The following is a 13,946-nucleotide window of genomic DNA, read 5'->3' as shown; positions in this document are numbered from 1 at the left end:
AATCATGCCTCTCTAAGTCAGAAAATTAGCTGTTAGGCTAAAAGTTGAACCTGAAATTTATATAAATAAATATATTTTGAGTGAATCCTGTTGCAGTTGACACTACCAAAAAGTGTCAACAGAGGGCCACAGGCCTCCACTGCGCCCCCTACTGGACCTTCTTTCCAGAATCTGCATCAACCCAGAGGTGAGTGTGATCCACGTATCTTATATGTAACACATATATCTTAGCTCTATAACATTCAATTTTAACTAATCACTCCGTTAGATGTCACAGCATATTCATGGATATGTCCATTTTGCATGCCTCCTTAAAATTTAGAGTTGCACTTGGTGCAAACAAACAGGCAATTAACTTCCTTTTTTGTCTTGAATCCATATGTTTTGTAGTGGTTCTTCCTTTTTTGGCCAAATTCCGACCATCCAGACATCTAACATCTTGTCTAAGCAAAACAGAGGTATCTTAAAACACTTTCAGGTCCCACTTTGGTGGTAAACATCTTTATTGGTTTATCAGTGAAAGTCTAGGAATTGTCTAGCATTGACTGTTTCTGGCATCGTGCTTTTGCAGTTGACACTACCAAAACTGACCATAGAAAGCCCTGTAGAAAAATCTCAGACCTCCTATGTGCATCCTACCTGGCCTTCAGTCCCAGGACTGGATCCATCCACAGGTAAGCAAGCGGCACAAATCTCCTTACACACGGTGTGTCTCAGCACTATAACATTCAGTTTTAACCTCACTGAGATATCATAATACATTCATGCATCTTGTAAGTTTTCATGTCTCTATTGTCTTGAATCTCTTTGGTTCACAGTGGCTCGTCCTCTGTATAAATTCCCTCCATCCAGACCGCGCACCTTGAACCCAAGCAATTTGAAGAGGTCTCTTAGACCTGAGGTATCTGCTTCTTAAAACACTTGCACGTCTCACTATTTGATTTCACCTGAGTCTCAAAGGTTGTGGTTGTGGTGATCAAAAAAAATAAAAATAAATATAAATCTTTACAGCGTTTAATACCTGTTTATTATCTCTATCAGTACTCAGGCAAGGACATTATTGAGCCATTTGATGGCAACAGCCCTGGATACCCCATCGTGGGAGAAAGAATATAATGCATAATAAAAAATGCAGGAAAAATGTTTTTGTGCCTGTACATTCATTCATTCATTCATTCATTCATGTTCTCAAGAGGCAATGCATGAGGAAAAAAACTAACAATTTGCATGTGGAAACTTTGCCCACTAGGTGCCACTATCAGTAAGCATGAAATTTCATAAACATGTTTATAATTTCCATTTTAACCATTCATTTTCCTACTCTTAATTTATTTATAATGTTATAGTCTAATACAGTAAATTAATTTCTGGACTAAAATTTCTGTATCATATTTATGCTATAATAGTGGAACACAAAAGCACCACACTGACATACATTTCAAATATAACTTAAAGGTTGAACTTTTTTCTCACTAGAGTATTTATCATTAATGCCAGATTGGGGCACACTGCCATGTGTTTTATATTTTTTAATTTTCAAGACTTTTCTTTGTACATTTTTGCCATTGGACATTTTTACATTTTACTGAAAAGACTCTAAGAGGCTGTTAAAGGAATACTTCACCCAAAATGAGGCCAAGATGAGGATGAGTTTGTTTCTTCTTTGGAACAGATTTTGGAGAAATTTAGCATTACATCACCTGCTCACCAATGGATCTTCTGTAGTGAATGGGTGCCGTCAAAATGAGAGTCCAAACAGCTGATAAACCAATAATAATACACCTGACTCCAGTCCAGCAATTAAAATCTTATGAAGTGAGAAGCTGCGTGTTTGTGAGAAATCCATCATTTAGGCATTTTAACTTTAAACTGTTGCTTCTGATGAAAATACGAGGATATAATCCATAATAACCACTGATCTATCTGTTTGATCTGTTTGCATTTCTCTCCTGATTCAGACTAGATGACTTTTTCTTTTACTGAAGAAAGCAATATTATGAATGATTTTTTTTTTTTGACTTTTTCTTTTACTGAAGAAAGCAATATTAGGATTGTTTTTTTTTTTTTTTTTTTTTATTTTGTTTTTTTTTCGGGTTAAAAATTTTTTAGTTAATTTTTTTTTTTTGAATTTTTTAGATTTTCACAAGAAAGACTTGAGTCGTGTGGATAAGTGTGATGTTTTTATCAGCTGTTTGGACTCTCAATCTGAGTAAATTTTCAGCAAATATTCATTTTGGGGTGAATTATTCCTTTAATTGCAAGTTCCCACTGTGAACATTTATATATGACATGCTCTGCAATTATTTTTTATCATCAAATAAATTATTATATAATTATCCCGGAACAAATAATTATTTATTTAAAACTGAAATATCTCTAATTTTGTTAGTAACAGAATGCTCGTTCACCTGAAACAAGAACCATCCACGTCAGCGTCATTGCGTCACGAGCTCATTCATCCTCCCGCTGGTGCATGTAGCTGTTCTAATCTGTCCTGTAGCGTGTCTATCAGCGGACGTTCTCCTCCTCCCTCCTGCTGCAATCTCTCTCCTCTATCTTTAGCTCTGTACCACGCGGGCAGCGGTTTAATGCTCTTCTTGAGTTGAAGCTCGCATCTTTATTCGGGCCGGTTTGTCTCTGTCGGTCGTGTACGTCCATCCGACCCACACACCCACACAGATGTGGGAATGACTCTCCGGAGCTTTTATCTGGTGTCCTGGACTTGAAAAGCGCAGTGAAGGATGTCGTTTTCCCCGAGCCGGAGCGCACGGCGAGCCCGGGCCTCCCTCCTTCTGTCCGGGGTCTTGATCTGCGTAATCCTCGCCGCCGTCGGTGCGACAGTGCCGGGTAAGGGTCTGTCTGTCTGACATATGGTAGTGGCTCAGCAGCTTAAGTGAGCTCTTGTTTATTATACGGCATTTGTTTTGAAATATTGATTATGTATTTCATAGTGTGATGTGAAAACACTATTTAAAGTGGTTCAAATGGTACTATTTAAATGTTATCCTTGATTTCCAAAGCTGATTTTGAGTTTAAATATTAATGCCCCTGTGAATTTTTTTTTAGCTTATATATGTAGGATGTTTTTTATAAAGGTTTTGCAGATGATATTTGCCAGTTAGAATAAACAGGCTTCAGACTATGTAAACCCTAATCCGGTTGAACAAGTGGAGAAACAAACATGAAGGAGGAAAGAAAATGGAATTTCCTTGTGGCTGGTTTCCTCTGCTTTAAAGTGTTGTTTAAGACTGTTTTAAAGTCAGGGACCCCTTGATGGATATAGAGATTACATAGATTTAGATATTTAATAAAACTGAGTGTTGCGTTTTTAGTCTGGTCTATAGTATCACCATTTGCATGCTTTTATTATGTGATGCTTACATTGCACAACCATTGACATAGATAGAATCTTGTACTTGACATTTCATTTAAATTTTACTTAATTAAATTTAATGTTGGAGGGACAGTGTAACTTTAAGATGAACTTTAGCTTCTCAATTTGAGCTTTGGTAGAAGATAACTTAATAGTGAATTTTTGAGCATTTTTCACCCACTAAAACTAGTTTTAGATCATGCAATAATTGGCAATCACTCAAACACAATTTTTTTAATTTAGATTTTATAAATTTTAGAATTACAATTTAAATCCAAACTGCTTTTATTCAGCATGTGGTGACCCATTTGCACTTTATTAGAAATCTGACTTAAGGAAGTCCACGTTTTAATATTGTTCCATGCTCGTCGAGTCAGTGTCTGATTATTGGATCAAAAGTTTAGTCTGACAGGTTCATAGTTGGCTTTGTGAGCTGCATTGTGGGATGTGAGTGCAGTAATTATGAAGAACATGAGCAGAGATTGTCTGTCCAAGCTTCTTTTTCAGACCCCTGTGGGAATGACAACAGCTGGACACTGGCACAACACTCTCACAGTTGCTTTCTCATTGACACACGTCTGCCCAATGAGCACCCAGAGCATAAAAAAAGATAAAAACAAAAAAAGATAAAAATATTTTTTTATTTATGTGCTAATTTTGTCCTTTCTTACCTGCCATATTGCTCTAAGTGTTTTTAATGTGTTCAGTAACATGTCCAGAGGCTGATGAGTCTCTCGTTCTCTCTCTCTCTTATCTCATATCTCAGTACCTAAGCATGTTTATGCATGTTTTCCATTGTAAAGTAGATTGTTTGTTGTTCTCTAACGTGTGACTTCTGAAAAGAGCTGCCACATTGAACTTCTCCCTCAGGCTGTTGATCTGATCACCGCAGAATAGCATGTCGTATTTCACAGAGTAATACAGATCTGTGCTTAGAGCTGCTAGCCATACAGTCATTTCACAGATGGTGGCCAGACTCAGAGCATGTGTGAATAATCAAGCTTGTTTCGCACACGTGAGCAAAGCAACCTGTAGACAGTTTATAAAAAGCAACCCCCAAATGGTCTGTTTGTTTGAGGAGCGCATTTATGAAAATTATCATAATAATCTCAGTGGTGGGTGGCAGGTTTGGCAAAGTAGTCCTATAATTCCTTGTTCTGACTTTGGGATTATTATTTTTTATCCAAAGGAAATTCAAGTTCCATTTCCATTTGATGTTTTCAGTTTTCTGGTATGCAAAGCCAATGAAGCAGCATTTAGTTAACACTTGGGACATTTAACAAGTAGCTAAAATTATATCTGTTTATATTAACATTCTATTCATTAAAACCAGGTAGCATAGAAGGTCCCATCAAGTATGTTTTAAAACATTTTTAACAGTGCTTCAAACAATAACATCTACAATAATGTGAAAGCAAAAATATTTAGTGTATTTTTTTTGTGTTATTTTATTATGTTTTCTAATATAATTACGTAGTATTTATTTTATTATTTATAGTCACATTCTTTTCTGTAAATGTTTTCATGGTCTTAAAAGTTGTTGTCATGGATGTTCATCTTTAATCTAGTCTTTTTCTCACCAGTTTGACCAATTCAGGCTGATTTGTGGACATTATCACATTCAGTGTTATTTTAGTAGTATTTATATGCTAATATAGTCTTTATTAATATTTTTAATTAACTTTTATTTTTATGCTTTCAGTTTTCATTTTTATTTAAGTTGTAGTCATTTTTGTACTTCATCTTAAAATTATTTCTTTCAGTTAGTTATCAAGGCAACATTTCTAGTTTTCATTTTTCTAATTTGTTTTTCTAATTATTTCTTTCATTTCTTTTATTTGTATTTCATTTCAGGTTTATTTCAATTTCTGGTTAATGTATACCCAAGGAGTATATTGTTCAAACTTGGCCTGCAGTCATACAGTCAGAACACAGAAATGTTTAGCATTTAGATGTAAGGTTTGAGGTACAACAAGGCTATGTCCTGAGCCCTCTTTTATTTTGTTTTGTAAGCTCTGTTAATTGCTGCCTTTTGAAGCTGTTTGGTATAATCAAGTGGTAGGCTTAAAAAAAAGGTCTTTTAGTTTGTGCACTTTAGCATACCAATCTGAAAAACACTTGAGTTCTTTGTTAGACATTCAGACTTGAAATCCAAACCTTAAAATGCCACCTTAACCCAGCTTCTCATAAAGAACAGGGTAAAAGAGATAGACTATTTCACATAGAGGGAAATTCTCTTTCCATTACGCTGCAGTTCTCACCACCATAATGCACTTACATAAGAAGTGTTTGGGTAGTGTGAGGTGTCTGAGTGCTGCATTGCTCTCTTCGGAGGTGATGGAGTGGATTGAGAAAAGGTTAGCTGTGTTGCTGTGGCAACCGCAGAATTGGACCCTGCACTTGCTGTCTCAGGGGAACGTGAGGATCTAAGGCCATACAGAGATCTGGAAACAGCTTGTTGTTGCCACAATGATGGTTTGCAGAGCGCACGTTTAGAGCGGCGGCTTATCTCTGCAGCAGATCCCTGAATGAGGCCACGTACTGTACACAAATCCCACCATGTGAGAACCAAGCAGCTGCAGCCATATTATCTGCCATTCTGCTGGGTGAGACTCAAAATGTGTACTACTTATAAAGTTAAGGCACAAACAAACATGGTTTACATGTTTAAATATGCACTATAAAATCCAAACACACCCTTGAGGACTCATAGCTTGTAACTTGTAACACACAGCAAACATCCACCCTTTAAGTCTTCCCACATTGAGTACACAGGTTGCCAACTTGGATGCAGAAGGTATATTTAGATCAGCTGGGACTTACACAGGTACTTTCTGTACTGTACGGAATCTTTCTAGACCAAAAGGGTGGTTTTCATGGCAGGACTTTTTAATGTCTTAATGTGGCTATTGAAAGATGTGGGCGTAAAACTGGGTTCTTATTTCCCGTGCTCCACTGCACTTCTCTCACTAATGAGGGTGTGTGTCTTTTTTTAATTTATTTTTTATTGATAATTAGGATCCAAGCCAGGCAGATTAGAAGAGACCCTCAGATGCTCGAAGCACAGTCTGATGTAACAAAAACTCATTTGTGTTCAATATGTTTAAATTTGTATTTATTTCATAATTTTGTAAGGAAACTAAGTAATAAGGATGTGTAAAGATGCATATTAATTTTCAAAACTTAACAGACTGGTTTGGGATTTAGTGGCCTGTTTGCATTTGTATGGTTGTAGAACGGTTGTCTTTTCACTAGTTGATGCCTATAGTTAGTATCCATCTATATTCACATGTCCCACATGTTGCTGTACCTAGAAATCCCACGATCAAATATTTTATTGCTGTAGAATTGAAGTATTAAAATGATCCTACAATCAGCCGTTATCAGTTACTCTGTGCAAATGAAGAGTGAAAGCCTGCCTACTACACTTCTTCACTCTCACACAATCATTCAAATTAAGAATTTAAAGAAACTGCATGCTTTTTTGTCAACAAAATGTGTTTTGATGTATGTTTAATTAGGATATATAGTGTATATGTAGAGTGTGTGCGTATATATATATACACATTACCTTGCAACACTGGTGTTAGCTGGACACCGTAGTTTCCATAGCAGCAGGGATTGTAGACTATTCCCATGAAGTTAATAAGTACTGAGAGTGAGAAAGAGCCAAATGGATGCAAACAGGTGAGCCCATTGCCTTTAAAGCTTGGAGTGTCTCAGAATCAACTCTAAAGGTCTATTTTCAGATCAAGGATATTGGATTGAGAATGTAGGCGTATTTCTTTAAGCACAATGCCGCAGATATTAATGATACATAACTTTTTGTGATTTTACTGTTTTAAGTGATGAAAACCAGTAAAAAAAAAAAAAAAAAAAACAGTCCCAAGCTGTATCGAGATCTCTGACTATCATCGAAACTTGGCAATGAGTTTGTTTGACTTGGACCAGAACGCAACCACCTAGAAAACTTGTAACTACATAGCAGTGTGCAAAAAAAAACTGCAAATGAGTTTTCCTTGTGTCACCTTGTGTTTTGGCAGACACTTTTGCATTTGCATACATTGCAAAGTATAGGTTAATAACATGACTTCATCTGAAGCATGGGTATCTGCAGCCATGGAAGAGAGCCAAATTAAACAGACAAAAGAACTGGCACTTAGCTTGACTTTAAATGGAGCAACAGGAAGTCCACACAATGGGAGTTTCCCTTTATCCAACCACACTTTCCTGTTCATGGCATCTCCTATCACAACTGCAAAATTATTATCCAGTTGAAAAAATTAGATTTACTTTATTGCTTCTTAACAGATTTTTTTTAACATTTGTGACAACATATGATTCACATCCTACCTCATAAAGTAAATGTAAATGGTCAGTATTGCCACGTAAGCATGTCGTCTGTGTTGCTGTGCTGCAGTTCTGTGCTGATGTTCCCACTCAGAGCTCGGTTAATGATTTCTGAGCCAGTAGCAGATGGTTAGAAATATTCATTTAAATCCACATTTATGATATGCTGATCTTTCTGTAATTGTGGGCACTTTTCCTTGGCCAGGCAAATGGCCAGAGATGTTTTGACAAAATCTTTCTTCATAGTCAACTTAGAAGATTTGAAGTTTTAGTGTTATTTTAGGGAAACTACAGATGTTTTAGGAAACAAACAGGTCACAACAATGTTTACAATCAGTTTAATTTCTTATTTCTAAGTTACATGATTGTAACACAACAGCACAGCCAAAGAAGAATTCTTTTAAAGTTTAAATGTGAATTGGTGTGATAAGACCAAAATCCTATTCTACATTATAATTCATTAATTAATTAAAATTAATTTTAAACCATGGTAACAGTCTGTTTTGCAATCTAGTTCATATGAAATATTAGGGAAAAAAATCAACCAAAAATATTTTATAGATTACATAACCATGTAGTTATAATTTTACTAAACAATTATTTTATTTTAAATAATTTACAAATCGAAAATACCGAATCACATTTCTTTCTTTCTTTTCTCTTTTTTCCTTTTTTTTTTTTTGAAAAACTACATGCAAAGGTCATTTATGTACTCATGTTATGAGTACAAAATACTTAAAACAGTAACATCTGACTGTATTAGCCATGCTTAAGTGCCGATAAATGCACTTATGTAGCATATCAGTTTTAGTTTTATATATTATATGTATTTTATATATATATTTATATATTTATATAGATAGATAGATAGATAGATTACTATAGAAAAGACCCTGTGTCCAATGAGATCCACTGGTTAGTGCTCTTGCCTTTATTTTTAACGTCTACATGTCATACTTGATTGTACACATGAATGCATCTCATTTCTATTATTAGCTGGTCCTTCAAAGAGTCCAAATATAATTATAGGTTGTCTGTTGGGTTTGACTTTAATCAGTGTTATTTGATTGATGTTTTGATGAGCAGAGATGGACTGGCTATCAAAGCATCTTCTCCAACCAGAAACATTAAACATTAAACATTAAAGATGTCTCAGTGGTTTTTTGTTCGTGTAGTAAGTCAGTGGAGTCCAATGTTGTTTTAAAGAGTGAATGTATTTTTTTGTGTTGTGTGTTGGGTTATTAAAAATATCTTCTTTTGGTTTCCAGAGGAAAACAAAAAAAGTCTTATGGGTTTGAAATAACATGAGGAACGATTTTTTAAAGATATATATTTTCCTTTAAGATCATTTCACTCAAAAAGACATTTGTGTAGTAAGTGTGCTGCAAGATAATTTGGGATAAAACATTCAGCAAAATAATACAGTAGTCAAGCAGTACTTAAATAGAACTTTATTTACTGCAGTGTAGCTTGAAAAAACTGTTGCTTTCAAATTCCCTCCTTATTTCCAAGCGCAGCTTGAGCTTGTGGTTGATTGTGTAAATTAATGTCCATTACCGGCTGGAGGTGGGCGGCCCAGCGGGGAGTTTAGAAGAATGTGCATCGCACACATACAGTTGCACTTCAATAGTCAGTTAATCTCAGTTCTCATGACTCCTTGTCCAGATTTAAAAGCAATCTGTTGGTGTTTTATAAAGACTAATGAGAGATGATGTGGTCTGTACTCTGTAACTGATGAGCCGAAATCAATGCATATTGAGCTGCACAATGGTGATATAGTTAAAACTGATGGCAAGATCCTTGCAGGGATCGATCCAAACGCCTTCCTCTTAGCTTTAACGAGTATGTCACACCACCAGCTCACGAGATTTATGTATATATGCAGAATTTCATATAAACATGAATTGGGAGACAGATACATTTTCCCTATTTTTTTGTCAGTTTAAACTTTATTATATTTTTGGCATAAATTCATCTGTCACTTGGCAGAAACTAACCGAATGCCAACAGGTTGTGTGACATATTCTGGTTGTTTTGGGCTTGTGCAGTTTATGCTAATATTATATATTTGAGTGATTATTTTAAGGACACTACCAGTCAAAAGTTTGGGGTCAGTAAAAAGAAAAAGAAAAAATAAATGAATACTTCTATTCATTGAGGATGCATTAAATTTATCAAAAGTGACAGTGCAAAAGATTTCTATTGCAAATAAATTATGTTCTTTAGAACTTTCTATTCCTTAAAAAATTAAAAAACAATTATCACAGTTTCCACAAAATATTTAGCAGCACTGTTTTCAACATTGATAATAATAATTAGTTTCTTGAGCAGCAAATCAGCATATAAGAATTATTTCTGAAGGATTGTGTGACCCTGAAAACTGGAATAAGGCTGCTGAAAATTCTGCCTTGCCATCAAAGGAATAAATTAAAATGTAAGAATGTATTGAAATAAAAACAGTTATTTTAAATTGTAATCATATTTCACAATATTACTGTATTTTTGTTAAATGAATGTAGCCTTGATGAGCAAAACTGATTTCAAAAATATAAAAAAATATCTCTGACCTCATCTTTTCAAAGGTAGTTTATTTGTCAACAATTTTGGTGTCTGTTGGGTCGCCACTTGATAAATACTGCAGAATCCGGGGCTTGATATGAAATTGTTTCTAGTCTATTAATTAAATGTTTTCCAAAATGTCTATTAGAATACAGAACATATGTGTGTGTGTGTTTATTCCTGCTGTGGTGTATGGAAGCATTTGCCTTGGCAGGGCACTTCTATGCGTTCATAACAGCTTTTTTAAATAAGTATTGTTGCCTGGAAACGTATCGTCCTCAAGGAGGCCTGTGAATATAAAAATGTCACTGTAACAATGAAAAGTGTTTTTGTAAGCCATTTGAAAATACACAAGTTTGTCTTAGACCATTAGTCCAGTTAAGCTTCATTCTCCATTAAGAACGAGCCGTCTGGGACAGATGGTGAATGATTGTTTAAATTAAATTCTTCTGGAAGGAACATGTGTCATTAGATTGACACTCAGCTCTGAGTTCCTTCTGATGTCCGTCGGATGATGTCAGAGTGATGTCAGAGATCCAGTCATCACACAACACTGAAGCACTTACTCTCGGCAGCTGAGAATTAATAGACATTTTGCTTGGAGTACCTCACTAGGGTTCTGGAAGTAAAAATACTTTTAATTTTCTTCAGGGATAAATTGCTTTTTAGCTTTATCATATAACATTTTAAGGAATACCTACCATGGCATGAGCTCCCAGGTTGTTAAGCAATGAAATATATGGCTGCTGTAGATGCCATAAATATACGTTTTTAAATTGTATTTATTTATTTATTTAGCCAAATTCCTGGTGAAGTAATAAGGGTTTCTATTGACTCAGTCCCATTTCTAATATTTATAAAGCAAAGTGGCGGATTTCCATTGTAATGGAGAAATATATTACATTTTAATGACAGCAAAAGAGATCTTCACTGGGTTATTTACTGTACATTATCTTATAATATTTACTCAAAATTCACAAAAGAAAAAAACAAATGTGCACCATCCCTTGATAAGGCTCACAGGAGACTAAAAGTAAAACCATAAAAAATGTTTTAATTAAAATAAACATTAACTGAAATAAAATATATATTAAGAAAACTAAAACCTAGTTGCCAAGACAACATTGCCTATTTCCTTTGAAGTACTAAAATAACTTTAAAAAATACAGTTTAATAAAAACAATATATATATATATATATATATATATAAAATTTAAAATTACTTTAAGTTGTACTAATATACAAATTACTTTAAGTTGAGAGAATTAACATATATATATGTATGTATATAATAACATAATTAATTTTAAATATATTGTTGTTTTGAAAAATAATGTTAATATAGTGTTAATATGACAAGCTCCGTCACGGCACACACACACCTGCTGCTGACCCAGTTTCCTTCTGCACCCCACAGGGTGGATTACACAGAAAATTGAGGGATTTATAGAGAATAGGAGCATATATTAAAAAGTATCGTTGAAGAGAAGGAGCTGAGATTATGATTGTATCTGTGGACCGACTTGAGTCATTCAAGTTCAGTTTGTACCGATGACTGATTTTAGTCTCTCGAGTGGTTGAGAGTCAGTCAAGGATATGAGGCAGACTGAATTCAATAGCATTGATATCATTTGGTACTTTCTACCATTGAATGTTTTCAAGGCTTCGAGGAATTTTCAGGTTCAATGCAAGTAAAGCTCTATATCAACAACATCTGCGGGATGCTTTTACGTCATTTCCTTCTGTTCTGTCCTTGTACATGTGATGTGAATTTTTAAAGGGGCATAATAATATTCAGATGTGGCTTCATAGGAAATGATGACTTTGAATGAACAACATTTCCTTCACCTGCCATTAACACCTGGTGCACTACTGCATAATGATTTTAAGGCACATTAATATTCAAACGCATGGCATGTGACATGTAGCATTTTAAGGCACATTAATATTCAAACGCATATAATTTTTGTGAGTGTTTTTTTTAATTCTCTCAACGTCTTTTCTATTTTCCCAGCAAACAAGTGCCCCGATCACATAGACTGTGCCAGAAAGGGGCGGCACTTCTGCAAGCCGGGCTCCTCCTACTGTGGCCCCTGCCTCAGCCCATTGGAGGAAAATGAAGCAGGACATTGTGTTTCTCACAGTACACACGTTCCCCGGCACCACAGTCACGGTACGAAGGCTTTCACACACCTACCATACCCACCTTCTAGCTACTGTGTCATGATTTATTTAGCAGCTATTGTCTAATCTGTCATAATTGTCATAACAGCGTAACTTTTTATTTAACAGTTTACAAAAACAATAGTTTGATTTTTGAAATTAAATATTATTTTAATTTCATTGGTCAAAAGACTGATTGGTCTTGAACCAAACATCTTTCAGATAAAAAAAAAAATGAAACTGCATGAAATGTACTAGTTATGTGATGTGATACAGTATAAATATTCAAAATATGCATATCTTAAAATACAAAATGTCACTCTTATGATCCAGAATTTTTTTTAAACTTGTTATTAATGGCTGTGACAACTATAAAGTAGTTCCATGTCAGCTTTAAATTCATAAACATTTTTGCTGTAAAATACGATAACATTTGGCAATTTCTTTTTAATTTTGACAAGGGTGATAAAAAGGAGAGATCCAAAGCAAATGAAATTCATACTTTCGACAAAACCTCATCTATGTTAGCCAGTTAGATCAATTTTCAGTAAACACAAATGTATCTTCTCTCTTTCTCATACTCTGCTCAAAATAGAGTAAATACCTTTCCTGGAAAGAGTGATTCAGCCCTCCAAACACAGGCCTGCCTCACTGATGAAGAGTGTGATAAAGGGCTGGTTTCATTTCAAGCGTTTCATTTGTGTAGCTAGAGCCTACGTTTCCAAAAACATCTTGTGTTTAACAGTGCATTTTACATCATTATTGATGCACAGAGATATATTCATTAAATGTTAGCTACTCTGTCTCTTATACTCTCACCTCTGGCCTTTTGAAATGCTTCAAAGAGTGAAATTAAAGCGATAGTGAATGTTAGACTAAGGTGGAACCTGCTGTTAAAGAGTTTACGGATCAAACAGTCCTGCGTCACAAGACTCTTTGCTTTAATATTGTCATGAGTGAACAACACTGGGTGTTTTAGAGTTCTAAAGAACAGTAAAAATTAATGTTTATATTTTTATACCCCGTTATGCATTTGAAATCCTGTTTTTTTTTTCTGCCCTTGAATTTGGGCCACATTGACAAGGTATTTAACAGCCATCAACTAAACCGAAGCATCTGCGACTAATCGTCATCCGTCTATGTAGGTCAGCAGTCTCGTTTTTGCGACACCAGAGACCAGGACAGCAGTCAATAAACACCTTCCTGATTTTAGTTTGGTTGTACTATTTTGGTGTTAACTTGCACGTCAGTGAATCATATAATAAATAATAATTGTACCTTTTTTTGTGTCATCACTACATGGTTTTTTGATTTGAGCAGTCAATCCTCTGTCAAAAACACCTGATAATCACTGACCACTGCACTTAGTGAAGTCACCACTAGATAGCAGTATAATCACGTCCAAAACTTCAAAAATAGCCTCTATTTGCCTATTGGTTTCAGATTTATGACCGAGCTTTTGTGTCTGACTAGTAATAGAAAGCTGCATGATAAACTAACA

The 13,946-nt window shown here is 35.0% G+C and overlaps 1 protein-coding gene across 1 annotated transcript in view; it reads left to right on the top strand.

The window, feature by feature from the left end:
- The first annotated feature begins 2,450 nt into the window (after positions 1 to 2,450).
- LOC122149282 (neural proliferation differentiation and control protein 1-like) overlaps positions 2,451 to 13,946 on the top strand; it is an 18,374-nt gene continuing 6,878 nt past the window's right edge. Inside the window, exons 1-2 of the mRNA XM_042778827.1 lie at positions 2,451 to 2,847; positions 12,297 to 12,455. Of these exons, the coding sequence (XP_042634761.1) occupies positions 2,742 to 2,847; positions 12,297 to 12,455 (265 nt within the window). The 5' untranslated portion in view covers positions 2,451 to 2,741. The remainder of the gene's footprint in view (positions 2,848 to 12,296; positions 12,456 to 13,946) is intronic.

This window comes from Cyprinus carpio, chromosome A21 (genome assembly GCF_018340385.1).
Source record: "Cyprinus carpio isolate SPL01 chromosome A21, ASM1834038v1, whole genome shotgun sequence".
Taxonomy (NCBI): domain Eukaryota; kingdom Metazoa; phylum Chordata; class Actinopteri; order Cypriniformes; family Cyprinidae; genus Cyprinus; species Cyprinus carpio.
The sequence above is the reverse complement of the archived record's forward strand: the minus strand, read 5'-3'. Positions and strand labels throughout refer to the sequence as shown.